This window comes from Grus americana, chromosome 2 (assembly GCF_028858705.1).
Source record: "Grus americana isolate bGruAme1 chromosome 2, bGruAme1.mat, whole genome shotgun sequence".
Classification (NCBI taxonomy): Eukaryota; Metazoa; Chordata; class Aves; order Gruiformes; family Gruidae; genus Grus; species Grus americana.
Window position 1 is genome coordinate 106,542,600 of NC_072853.1, and position 14,329 is coordinate 106,556,928.

The 14,329-nt window shown below is 39.8% G+C and overlaps 1 protein-coding gene across 10 annotated transcripts in view; it reads left to right on the top strand.

The window, feature by feature from the left end:
- Nucleotides 1-13,610, top strand: part of TNS3 (tensin 3) — a 262,648-nt gene extending 249,038 nt beyond the window's left edge. For all 10 annotated transcript variants that reach the window (XM_054817660.1, XM_054817661.1, XM_054817662.1 and 7 more), the window contains 5 exons: nucleotides 1,573-1,650; nucleotides 7,850-8,018; nucleotides 9,004-9,072; nucleotides 9,205-9,231; nucleotides 10,233-13,610. In XM_054817660.1, the coding sequence (XP_054673635.1) occupies nucleotides 1,573-1,650; nucleotides 7,850-8,018; nucleotides 9,004-9,072; nucleotides 9,205-9,231; nucleotides 10,233-10,377 (488 nt within the window). In that variant the 3' untranslated portion in view covers nucleotides 10,378-13,610. The remainder of the gene's footprint in view (nucleotides 1-1,572; nucleotides 1,651-7,849; nucleotides 8,019-9,003; nucleotides 9,073-9,204; nucleotides 9,232-10,232) is intronic.
- Nucleotides 13,611-14,329: the final 719 nt, after the last annotated feature.

The window sequence follows — 14,329 nt, forward strand, 5'->3', positions numbered from 1 at the left end:
TTCAGTAGTGCTGTGGCTCTTTTCCAAGCTGTAGTTGTGAGCAGACTAGTATTGTGATATTCCAGTCATAAACATATATGCATGATGGAAATCTGCACAGTAATCTTAGCATGTAGGAAGACAAATGTACTTCTCAGACATGAAATTATGCCCATGTATGGTTAGATGTAACCAGTCATTCAGGTCTGGGTGGCAAAAGGGCTTTAGGGAGGGCATGTAGGTAAAGAACAGAAGGTGCTTTGAGTGTGACACTGACAGGAAGGAAGTAGCAACTTAAACAGGTACAAATATTGTTTAAGTGAATGATCAAAAAGCCCGTGTTGCATCATGAGACTTTAGTTCTAATTTTGGTTATGGTGATTTCATAAACCACTCTAAGACAACAGCAAAATGTAGCTATGCTTGCCCCATAATTCAGTTGTCTGTTACTCTCCCACATGAAGTTAACACCAGATGTATTATTGAAATGTTAAACATTCTTGTGGTTTTCTACTCAACTGTTTAAACTTTTGTTAAAGGCCATATGTCAGTGTTCAAACATAGCATTTGAATTATGAAAATACATTAATGAAACCATTTTAGCACAAAAACATGCTCTGGTAGATGTAACCAGAGATCTCTTTATATGGCAAACCAGTGTGGTAGGTGGGCTTGTTCTCCTTGTCCTTCTCACCTTAAATGGAAAGCTCCTTCTGAGCTTTCAGGACTGAAAAAATTGCCTTATTCTGAAAAAACATACTACAGTGAAATTTTATTTTGGATTTATTTTTGAATCCAATATGATTTTGCATTTTAAGATGATCTTCTGTGGTTAATGATTCTAGACACAGTATGTGGAGTATTTAAAGCATATGGATAACTAAACATGTGAATAGTGTCACACACTGTATTACTGCTCTCTTCCACACTTGAATGTATTCAAAGACAGCATGCATCATGTTAAATACAGTGAGATCTTTTTACATGTATTTATATAACTGAAGTAACATACATATTGATGGACAGTTTTCTCGCTAATTTTAACAGAAGATTGGCAGGCAAACATTCCACTGCTGTCTTAATAGTTCAAATGTTTGTTTTCTATATAAGTACGAAGACAGAAGGATTATGTAGTCATCTTTTGAATCAAAATACACTTAATTGATTTCATCATAGAAACACAAAGTCTTTATGCCTGAATTAGTGTAAATTATACAAATTAAATGAGATAATTAAAATTGCACAATTTAAAAAATGTTGAGGTTGTAATGAAGGATTGTAACTATTAGTATTGTTTTAATGTGACATCATGTGTGTCTCTGCAGGATATGCTATGTAGTTAGGTCTTTTACTGTCAGAAAATAAAGGTTGAGCACCCCTACTGCAGCGCTGGATGCAAAAAAACCCACCTGATGCAGCACAAAAACCACACAAATTATTATAGTTGCAGATACAAGATCGTTTCGTGTTTCTAGCCAAGAGTTGTCCAGTAGATGAGATCACAGTTACAAAAGCTAAACTCATACTTGACCATGTGCATTGATTTGTCTATTCAAGACCATACAAGACATGGACAGTGTTTTCTGTTTGCAGATCCCTTGGAGGAGATAGCAGAAACTTCTCCACAAACTGCCGCAAACTCAGCAGCGGAGCTTCTCAAACAGGGTGCAGGTCTGTTAAACTTTTTACTTGCATTTAATGTCACCAAATTTTGTATCTTACAGGCTGGGAGAAGCTGAAGCTTAGACTGGACAGAAGGATGTTTAAAGGGAGCAGTTAAATTTAGAATGCTGTGTAGAAGTGTAAAGGGCACTGTGAGGATATGTACCAAGTTCTTTTTGTTTTCTGGAACCAGCTCTTAAGTCCTACAACCCTGTGTTTGCTTTCCAGTTGTGTCTCCCATGAGAATATGAGGTACACATAGGTTGGTTCAAGCACAGCAATTTTTAAGTGATGACATTGCTTTCATAACTGATGAACTTAGAGAAGGTATTTTCAACCTGTGGTTCATGAACTATGTCTGAGGTCTGAGAAAGGCAACTAAGGAAAATGTTCAATTCAGCAATACCACTGGAAAATGCTCACTGTCCCATCAATTAAGAAGAAAATATTAAAAATCATTGCCCTGTGCTTCACTTGATGCTGCATGTTGTTAGGAAACGTCCAGTGTCTTCTCCATTGGATGCTGTTTTATGAATTCTCATGCGTACTGCAGTACCCATTCTGGCGAGTTAAGTTGTCTTACCGTGAGTTTATTAATGTGACATAAGAACCCTGACAATATTAACTCCAAATGATGTAATGCTATGCATTGGTACCATCTGTATCACTGTCAAATAGAGGTATTTGCAGCAGCCGCGTAGATTTGCATCTGCTTTGTTTGTGTGCAGCTACCCCAGAGACAGCTAGTGAAATAGCCCATCTGAAAAAGTGTGGTGGCATCCTAACCCACTATTATTGGACACGGTGCTCTGAGTACCCCTTGGTAATCTTTAGGCTGTCCTTAGTCAAAATGCAGCCACAATGTTATTCCCCTGTACGATGGGCATGCCCAGGGCATCCTGTCCACACCCTCCCAGGGTCCCTGATTTTCAGGCTGCTGTGAATTCTCCCCAGAATCACAGAATGGCAAGGGTTGGAAGGGACCTCTGGAGATCATCTAGTCCAACCCCCTCCTAAAGCAGGATCACCTAGAGCAAGTTGCACAGGATCGCATCCAGGCAGGTTCTGAATATCTCCAGAGAAGGAGATGCCACAACCTCTCTGGGCAGCCTGTGCCAGTGCTCTGTCAACCTCAGACTGAAGGAGTTTTTCCTCATATTGAGATGGAGTTTCCTCTGTTCCAGTTTGTGGCCGTTGCCCCTTGTCCTGCCACTGGTCACCACTGAAAAGACTCTGGCCCCATCCTCTTGACACCCACCCTTTAGATATTTATAAGCATCGATAAGATCCCCTCTCAGTCTACTCTTCTCCAGGCTAAACAGACCCAGCCCTCTCAGCCTTTCCTTGTAAGAGAAATACTCCAGTCCCCTAATCATCCTTGTAGCTCTCCACTGGCCTCTCTCCAGTAGTTCCTTGTCTTTCTTGAACTGGGGAGCCCAGCACTGGACACAGAACTCCAGATGTGGCCTCACCAGGGCAGAGTAGAGGGGGAGGGTAACCTCCCTCGACCTGCTGGCCACACTCTTCTTAATGCACCCCAGGATACCATTGGCCACCTCGGCCACAAGGGCACACTGCTGGCTCATGGAGAGCTTGTCCACCAGGACTCCCAGGTCCTTCTCTGCAGAGCTGTTTCCCAGCAGCTCAACCCCTAACCTGTACTGGTGCTTGGGGTTATTCCTCCCTAATCTATCTGTCCACCTGATTAGCCCCATTAGAGCAGGAGAATATGCTGCATTTGCCAGTCTCGTTGAGTGTAGCCTACCACTGGAGCCACAGGCAAAAGTGTTGTGGCCAAGCATGCCTTTATAAGAATGTTGCCTCATTGCCCTCACCCATTTTAGGGCACTTCTGAAGGGGGCAGTTGTCAAGCTCAGCAAGTCTGGAGAAGAGGGAGTGTTGCTCCTTGCTTGTGCCGCAATCTGCTTTGACGTAAATATTTGAAGTACCACTTTGAGTGCTGTAATCAAGCAGGAATGTGCGCCTGAGGCAATGGCAAGCCTTTGTGAGGCTGTGCCAGGAGCGAGCACGTGTCGGCCTTTCTGTCTGCCAGTGCTGGTGATACTTCTTGTGGCCAACAGGGAAAAAAGGTGAATGAATTTTTTTAGAACTTTCCCTCTTGAAAACCCAGCAAAAGGAGCACGTGTTGTGTGTTGAGAAATGTTGTTTTCTCCTTGCTCAGACAATGCTTTTCAAAGAAAATTAAATAATTCTTACTTCAGCTGGGGCAGTAGAAAGATAATTCCTTATGGGGGCCATCACATAATGGATCATTTGGGGAACTTGATATATCTGTTTTTTCCCTGAGCTTTTTTGTTGTCGTAGTTTTTGTTTTTAAACAAAGGTTTGGAACCTAACAGTCCTTGGGTTTTTTTTGCCTTGATACATAATTTCCCACTGATTTTCGGTGTTTAAGAGGTCTCTCTGCAGACATAAAGACATTGAAATTGTGGAGTTCAACACTGAAGAAGTGCAGACCCCAAACATGTAAATTGTTTCTTTTCCAAATGTCTAAGCTTGTGTGAGCACCTGCAGTTTAGTCAGAGCAGATGCACTTTTTCCCTGTCCTACTTTACACCACCCTTCTCCCACTCCACAAGCAAAATAATGAAGATGTGTTTTCCTAGAATGATCATTTTTTATAGCTGTCTGAAAAACCTAATGAGCCTTTCCAGTCATTATCTAAATGCAGAAGCTGACCGAAGTCCTTTGCTTTCTAGACTGTAACAGCTGAAGACTAGAAACTATGCAGTTAAGTGGCTTTTCCCTAGAACAGACTTTCTTTATTAACCTTTCTGTTTGGCAGGAAAATCTTCTGCCCCAAATAAATCCCAGTTCTTTATATCTGTTTCCACGAATACAGTCAAGGGACTAAGCATTCTGTACAAAGCACATTCTCAGTCTAAAAGGAGCAGGAGTTACTCAAAATGGCCACATTGTGTAGCTGTTGGTGGTAGCACAGACATGATTACAAAATGCCACCAGTGGAAGATGAGAGCAGCAGCATTGCAGGGCAGCTGCAGTGCAGAAAGACACAGATGTCTTCCTTTCCTTCTAGCCTTGAGTATGATTTCTGTGGGATTGCTGTCATTTGATACCCCATCAGAACATGCATGATGTTCTTAAATGAGAAATCTTTCAGCCTTTCTCATTACCTTTCTGTAATCCCCTTTTTAAGATGACATTTTTGCACTTTCCAACACTTCTGAAAAAACTTCCATTTATTATTTTTTGTGCTACAGAAATTTACTGTATTTGGTGACTGCTTTTGAAATACCTCAACTGAGGGTAATCCAGACAAAATGCTTGGCTGTTCATTTAGAAACAAAACATGAACACAGTCTGTTGACACCAATGCAATGTGTGGCAGAAGAAGAAGGAAAACCCTTCATCTGGGTCTCAGAAGGCAAGCTTCCTGTAATGGGAAAGGCTCACAGGATAATGAAGAGTGTTAAATCTGTACCAAACATACACAGCAATGATGTGAGGAGAGCTTATGGTTCAGAATGTTATTTACAATTTTGGATAGACAAGACAGAAAGCTAGTCAGTGAGGAAGGCCTCATTGACCTTGTCATTCATTGTCTTAAATCCCTCTCTGCATGAATTATATAGTAATTGATTCAAACAGAGGTAACTGAAACTATCATACCAATGTGCAGATATGCTTGGCATATTTTACACTTACAAATCAAATCTCTGTATCCCTTCTTTCAAGGACAGACTCTAGAGCTTGAAGTTATTGGGCTGATCATCGTACTGGAATCAAACTTATGCAGTCTTTAACTGTACAATTGCTTGGTTGTTCTGAAAGTGCCAATGTTTAGCTGTATACTTTATGTAGATAGTCATAGGAGAAAGCTTTAGTCAGATTACAGAATTGCCATATGAAAAGAGAAGCTATTAGATTTAATTTCTTTGCTTTCATAGTAAGGTTGGCAAGCCAAGCTAAATACCTAAACAAATGAAATATTAGCATGGTAGTTTGCATGTGTCAGTTGCTGGAGTTGTAAATTCTGTCCTGGATATCTACATGTGGTGGGTTGACCCTGGCTGGAGGCCAGGTGCCCACCAGAGCCGCTCTCTCACTCCCCTCATTCAATAAACAGGGGAGAAAAGGCATAACAAAACGCTTGTGGGTCGAGATAAGGACAGGGAGAGATCACTCACTAATTATCGTCACGAGCAAAACAGACCGAACTTAGAGAGGGAATTCATCAAATTTATTACTAAGCAAAACAGAGTAGAGGAATGAGAAATAAAATCAACTCTTAAAACACCTCCCCCCACCCCTCCCATCTTCCCAGGCTCAACTTCACTCCCGGCTTCAACCTTCCCCCGCCTAAGCGGCACAGGGGGACAGGGAATGGGGGTTACGGTCAGTTCATCACATGTTGTTTCTGCCGCTTCTTCCTCCTCAGGGCGAGGACTCCTCTCATCGTTCCCCTGCTCCAGCATGGAGTCCCTCTCACGGGGTGCAGACCTTCAGGAGCAAACTGCTCCAGCGTGGGGTCCCCCACGGGGTCACAAGTCCTGCCAGCAAACCTGCCCTGGCGTGGGCTCCCCTCTTCACGGGTCCGCCGGTCCGGCCTGGAACTTGCTCCAGTGTGGGCTTCCCACGGGCCGCAGCCTCCTTCAGGTGCCTCCACCTGCTCCAGCGTGGGGTCCTCCACGGGCTGCAGGTGGAATCTCTACACCCCCTCATCCTTCCTCCATGGGCTGCAGGGGGACAGCCTGCTTCACCATGGGCTTCACCACGGGCTGCAGGGGGATCTCTGCTCTGGCGCCTGGAGCACCTCCTCCCCCTCCATCTGCACTGACCTTGGTGTCTGCAGAGTTTCTTACATCTTCTCACTCCTCTCTCCAGCTGCAAAAGCTCTCTCCCTCTAAGTGTTTTTCTTCTTCTTAAATGTTATCACAGAGGCGCTGATTGGCTTGGCCTTGGCCAGCGGCGGGCCCGTCTTAGAGCCGGCTGGCATTGGCTCTGTCAGACACAGGGGCAGCTTCTAGCAGCTTCTCACAGAAGCCACCCCTGTAGCCCCCCTGCTACCAAAACCTTGCCACGCAAACCCAACACACTACACAAAGGTTTTTACCAAAACAGAGCCTGTTGGTACTAGTGTTTAGCTACAGATGTGTTTAATCTTTCTTACTTGTGCTGTAGAATAAGACTAAGAGGGCTTTTCAGTTTCAAAAATGTTCTTAATCTGCTTGTAAACGTGACTTTATACCACAGTCCCAAAGTATTTAAGCACGTGAATAATTCTATTAATACTACATATTAATATTAATCCTGTATAATGGTATAGGCACTGTTATCATGTATTACTATGTAGTATTATAATAGTACTATAATAGTACTGTATAATGCTATATGATATTAGTACTTCTTTTCCTAGTGCTTGCTGCAGATTTGATATGAAACCAGGTAAAAAAATTAACTATTCGGTAGCCTTCAAAACCAATGAGCTTCTATTTTATAGAGATACTTCAGAAGTTACTAATATCTCTAGGAATGGAATAGGGCTTTTTAAAATAAGTGCATGCTGAGGTAAAGAATAGACCTAAAAATACCTAAGTCAGTAATTTTTCTCAATGTGGAAGTTTTGTTTGCCCTAAAATCACTAAACATACCAAACACTATGGAATTAATGAGAAGTGAGCTTTGCAGCAGCCCTCAATTCTTTATGACATGGAGACATTCTTGTCTTGACAAACAAGTGAATGGTTTCCTTTGAATATAGGTTAAATAGCATTTGGAAGTGTAAAATGTAAGTGTAAACATATGCTGCAAAAATGTATATTATTGACTGCTGCAATTGAACTTAAAAGCAAAATACCCCCATTCTTTCCCCTCAGGAATGCCTTTGCTATAGTAGTACCTATGAGTGGCCTCTCTCTCTCTGCTGCGGTCTTGTATTTATTTAAATTTCAGGATCTGTGGGTAATAGATGAATACAGTCATTGGCTTAAATATAAAGGTATTAAAAACAGAGGGACAGCAGAAGTCCTATGACCTCCAAAATTGTACTGTTAAACTATGAAGCAACAGTGGGACACGGTGAGGCACACATAGAAGGTTCCGTATTTGCTGCCAGTCTTCCCTGTTTGATTTACAAAGGTGGAAAATTCACGTTTTGTTCAGAAGGTACCCATTTGCTTACTGTTAGATAATGACCTCTCAAAGTCTGTCCCCTTTTTCATTACAGCGTGTAACGTTTGGTACCTGAATTCAGTGGAGATGGAGTCCCTCACGGGTTACCAGGCAGTACAGAAAGCCTTGAGCCTGACACTGATGCAAGATCCTTCTCCTATCTCAACCGTTGTCCATTTCAAGGTGTCTGCGCAAGGAATCACGCTGACAGATAATCAAAGAAAGTAAGCAAAAGACGGATGGGAAGAGAATATCCAGCCTTGTCCCCAACAAGTGTTGGCTGCTGTTGATTTGATTTTCCTAGTTATGTTCTGCAGTCTCTGTCTCAGAGGATAACAGGATTGTCGAATGACGGTGACAGCGTCAGCTGTCTGCAGTACTGGAGAATCAATCTTTTAAACTATGGACTTTACTTCCACATGGTAGCTTTTACCTCTAGAAGTTCAGTTTGCCATGGCATTTTTTTCATTGTTGTTATTTCTTATAAAAAGGGAAAGTAATGGCTTTGCCCACATTTGATATTCAGCCTGTCCCGTGAAATAATTTATCTTCATGGTATTTTTCACCAGTCTCACTGAACATATTTGGCCTAAGCAGACACAGTATTTGAAATAGTGCTTTGAATAACCTGTAAAATACTATGATAAAAAGTTAATCTATATTTACTTTGTAGTGAATGGTAGTAAGGCTACCACAAATCTTTAGATTTGAAAACTGGCAATAACAAAGGAGGGACAACAGGAATTTATTATAGGTTTAAAAAAAAAAAAGTGCCACAGTTCTTAATTCCATGGGGTCTGCAGGTGTTTATAGCAAGGACAAAACCTTAAATTATAATGCCTAGGAGTGTGTATATTTTGAAACTTAATATAACCAAATTATTCACAAGTTCCAAGAAGTTGCATTTCCCACTGATGTAGTATCTAAATGGCCAGTTTTTAGAAAAAATATGTCATAGATCTAGTTCATTTTCTTAGCTTGATGATCAGTTTTCTTTTGGTTCAAAAACTTGACAATACCATTCTAAATACGGATTTATTTGATTGGAGCAATTCAGGTGGCTTTCAAAGTCACTCAGAGACAGCAAAAAGAATATATCATCATTATTAAATTTATATTAAATGTAATTTATTTTTCAGATCTGTTTTTTGTTTAAAATTTTAAGCATCTTGAATATTGCTAAAACTTATTTTATTTATTCCTATCCAGGCTTTTTTTTCGGCGACATTATCCAGTCAACACTGTTATTTTCTGTGCTTTGGATCCACAGGACAGAAAGTAAGGAAGACAAGCAGTATTTCTAATATGTTGTTTGTATTGTTGATCAACAGAAAAAAAACTAACATAGGTTTCATTTTTATTTCTCCATTTCCTTTTTTTTTTTTTTAAACTGCTTCCATAATGGACAAGATGGATGAAAGATGGCCTTTCTGCAAAGTAAGTGGACACATGTCTGAGTCTCTTTTAACTGAATGTTTTAGGAATAGCATTACAGTGATCAGTTTCTTAGTGTTCTAAACTATCTTTGTCAGAGATGTAGAAGGGAAAGCAGCTGTTCAGAGACAAAAGTCTGTCAGCGAACTGTAATTAGACTTCAGTTACTTCATCTGCACCTCTACAAGTCAGGGTCTAAATATGTGATGGTGGGATGTCTGGAGCCAGAGCTAGCATGGTTTATTTATGTTGCAGGTCTGTGATTTAACTGAAGTTTCAGAAATTAATATAGAGCCATTTGCTACTCAGTTTTGTGTTCTACTTCTCCAGCAACACTAACACCAGCTTACTTGTCTCACTTAGACTGATAGCTTTAAAAAAAAAAAAACCCCACACACAGAACATAGATGAAAACAGTCCCAGTAATACTAGTGTGTGGCATAAATATATAATTAGTAGGGGACTGTGAAGTATTTTCTCTTGAAGGCAAACATAATTGTCCCCCTTTTACCAAAAGAAAAAACTGTAACAAAGCTCAGGCACCGATTTCTGGAAAGGAACAGAAATAGATGGCTTAAGTCCTATTTCCAGTACTCTGCCCACTGAGATGTTGGCCCTCAGAACCTCTCTTTAGGCAATTCCTGACACACCACACCACACACCCCCCAAGGCAAGTAAGAGAACAGCAGTATTGAATCAGATTAAATATATCCCCAGGGTCAGCAACATGTCTCTAACAGCAAACAATACAGGATGCAATGTAGACAGTAGAAGGAAGGGGACAGTCTCCTTCCCTGATTCTGGCCATCCTGAACCGCTCAGGAGCTCCTGAGTTGGCTGGTGCATCTGGACCGCTGTGTTTAGCAGTCACATGGGACCTTGTCCATCAGAGTAGATGAAGTCTGATTTGCACTTTGGGTTTCTGTGGTATCTTTTTTGCTTTCTGAAACAAGGCAATGCCTATCTGTCTTTTCTCTGATATACTGTGATTGTTGCTCTTGCAGAGTATTTGGATTCGTTGCCAGGAAGCAAGGCAGTGCCACAGACAACATATGCCACCTATTTGCAGAGCATGATCCAGAGCAACCTGCCAGCGCCATTGTGAACTTTGTATCAAAGGTCATGATTGGATCCCAGAAGAAGATCTGATGCCTTTCCATCCTTGACTCGGAGCTCTTCGCTGACTTCACTGAAGGAAAGCACTGTGACAGGGAGAAGGCCTATTCAGCAGCAATGTCTGAACCTTGTAATTCCCAAGAAGGAAAGCAGAGGATGATGTATCTGCATTGTGTTTGCAAGAGTTCAGCCTTTTTTTTGAAGATGCCTCTGACTTAACAAAGCATTATTTCTTTGGTTTTATATCAAAGAACAAAATGAAAGAAGCTGGGCACCACCCAAACCAATGCAGCCCGTACCTGAATGAAGCACGAATGAAAAGCTTTTCTCCTGAATGGTTTCTAATATATTTTCACATGCTGTTTCTCACCATTTATTGAAGCAGAAATACTCACTAGACTGTGCTACCTTTTTGTGCAGAAAATGTTTTGTATAACTTCCGCAAAGACACTTGCCATAGTTGCATCAATGGTAGCTATAGGCCTTGCAAACATGCTCTTAGGAGATTAATGGTCTGAGAAAGACTGTTTGCTCTTCCCTTCATCTTTGTGTGATCAGTGATGAGAACTGAATGGAGAAAGGGGAAGATGTATGTGAAGAGAAGGTTTGTGCAAGTTGATTTCTGATAAGAAAGGAGCAGCAATGTGGAATATTCAGGGAGATTGCTTTGTATGTAGTGTTAAGAAGGCTGGACTGTTTTAGTTTGAAAAGTTTTAAATAGGGGAGAGGTGGCAGAACAAAAAAAAAAGGTTGCCTGGAAATCTATTCTGTAATCGGGGTTTTTTTTGTATTATTTTTTTATCCGCAGAACTAAGCAGGGAAGATTCTGTATTTTAATAATTACAGGATAAAAATGAGGGAAAAGCAAAGAAGAAAATTTTATAATTTATATATTTTTACCTGTGAAGATTATTTATAGTAGATCTCAGATCTTGATATGTCACATGGATATTATTAAAATAGGCCATTGTTGAGCTTTGCCTCTTTAGTGCTGTTTTGCATAAGTAAAAGTGTGTATAGCTTTTGCCTTGCTATAGACAATAGAGTCTTATATTTTGTCCTTCGTCTTACAGTGACAAGATACTTCCCATTTCCTGTCTCTGCAAAACTGTTCTGGTAGTAACATTTGTTCCCCTACCTAATACATAATTATATTTATAGATTATTTTGGCCTCCTTTTTATTGGAATTTTGGCGATTTTTTGGCTTTTTTTATCTGTAGGAACTATTTTTGGTTTTTAATGTTTTTTTAATAATTTCTTGAGTCAGGAAGTCCAAAAAGGAATGGAATTTGGTTTGTTACTCTGTCTCATTACTTGAGAGCATTTATGTCATGATTTCTACAACCACCACACTTGTACATATCTCTGTATCTTTCTAAACACGTAGGTATTTTAAATGCATAACACAGTGCTAGTTAGCTGTACAGAAAATTGATGCAGTCAGTTACAGTGGAAGCCTTTGTGAGGAGAGGTCTACTATGTAATTCCCATTCATTCAAAAAAGAGCAGTACTAGACCCCCGTATGAGAACGGATGCTAATAAAGCAGCTTCAGTGTGACAGTACTGAAAAGTTTCATTGCCTCTATTTCTTTGCTCTGTGGCTGTCAACATTATATTAATAACCTGAGGAATAAAATGACATACTGAATTTGGCATGCCAGTGCCTGAGGCACTGGATTATCTAGTAACTGTACCCACTTGGAGGATTTAATCCTTTTATCCATGTTTACTAAATAATGATTAAATGGAATGGGAAACTCTGGTTGGGCTATATAGTAAGAAGGTTCCACCAATTTGAACTACATTTGTCCTGTATAAGTTATGATCTCTTTTGTATTAACAGCTCTCTTCCTATTTCCTAAAGAATTAAGACCATGGAAATGTTATTCAGTGACCATAGCCAAAGTGTTACCAAATTATTTGTGTAACTATGAATTTTGTATAAATAACTTTATACTTTTTAAAAGGAAGGGGGTGGAGAAGAGAGGGAGAGAGAAGAGAGATTGGAGGTTTAATGTATTTGGACCAGGAAGTGGTGTATTAGTAGTAGTGAGCATTGGATGTGTGTAGAAGGGTGAAGCAATCCAAAGTGTAGTAGCTACCGTTGAAGCAACAAAGGCAAGTGCCTCTTATTAGTACCAAATAATTGTGTTCTTCTGACACAGGTATACTACTTAAATGGTGTTTATGTACCATCCAAAAAAGAATGCAGTTCTTACTTTAGGAGCTTTGATCCTTTTGAAACATATGAGAACAAGTTTCCTTTTAATATTCTTTTGATGCACCAAGAACCCAGTTACCTAATTTAGTCAGCCAGTTGGAGCCCAGTGAATTTCTTCAGCTGACATCTCAATTAGATTTAAGTCTTAATTGGATTTAAAGCTGATGCATTGTGAGCATTGAAATGAGGAATTTTTTACTCTATTTTTTCATTTCTGTAGATGATACTTAAATTTTAGTGTGTCTTGTTAGACACCAAGTGTTGGCCTTTGGGCTCAAAATGTGCCTTTTTTTTTTTTTCCCTATGTATTATCATTTCCATTCAGGGCCTTATTTTTTATTCCTTGTGCTTTCTCAAGGCCTGCTGAATTCAAGACCATAAGGAATTGATCACTGACACTCCTGGTGGTGTTTCCTGGGAGTTTAGCTCTACTTGGTAAGTGGGAATAAAAAAGTTGCCCTGTTTCTAAGGGAGGTTTTCTATTATGCATTCCTTTGGATGGTATATTGCCATGTGCTTTTGCTTTTTAATGAATTAAATGCACAAAGCAAGATAGTTCAGTATGTACCATTGTGTAGTGTATGTAGAAAGATAATCATGAAACTTTATGTTCATGGCAAATACAGGACTAAATAGTTAATAGAGCACTTTGTTTCAAGGTTTTTGGTAGATATGTATATGCAGTTTCATAACTAATGACAGCAAGTTGACACATGTATTTAGCCAGACTGTTATTAACCTGCTTAGTAAATGTAGTACTATAATCGTACAGTGTTAAACTACAAAAATGCTAAAAGCCATGTTTTTAATTAAATGGTTTCCATGTATCCAACAGTATCATTAAAACTTGTTTTAATGTTTCCTTCTTGGATTTACCTAGTAGTGAAAATTTTTGCCTTTTTCTTGAAACTGTAAAGAAGCATTAAAAGGTCTCCAGTATGTAAATGAATGTTCTATAAATTCTTTGTATAGTCATTTTCTCTGCTGTTCAGATATCACCTCTATTCAGATTCTAATAAAATTATTGATGTGAAATTTCACAACGCAATGTTACAGGGCAGTCTGTTCTGAAAGAAAGTTACCTTCTGGCATTCAAAACCAGCTAATAAGCAAAACCTTCTTGGTGAAGAATAGGTTGCGGGCTGAAACAGGGTTTTAGTTTTGTTTCTTAAAGATTTCTTTCACAGACGTGACTTCACGTGAGTCTGTGTTAGTGGTTCAAGTCTAGTTTAAAACATATGATTTTCCTAGTTCATTTCTGGTTTTAATGGCATGAAAGTGCCTTTTGTCTGCATTGCATATTTCAGTGTAAGAAGGAAGAATATATAATGTCACCTTCTGAGATGTCTGCACCCATTTAATTGTGCTCCCACAGTGACTACATTGGAAAAACTTCCAGAGGAGCATGAGGGGGGTGAGAAATCTAACCCCTAGCTGAAATAGCTCTCTGAATACAAAATCTGTACATCAGCCACACATTGAAGGTTGAGTTTTCTACATGCTTTATTGGATTATTCTGAGACTGATAAACTCTGGTATGTCATTGTTGTGGTTTAACCCAGCAGGCAACTAAAACAACCACACAGCCATTAGTTCACTCCCCCTGCCGTGCGATGGGGGAGAGAATCAGGGAAAAAGTAAAACTCATGGGTTGAGATTAAAAAAAAAAAAAGACAGAAAAGGATAATAATTATAATTAAAAAGAAATATACAAAACAAGTGATATACAGCACAACTGCTCACCACCCGCTGACCGATGCCC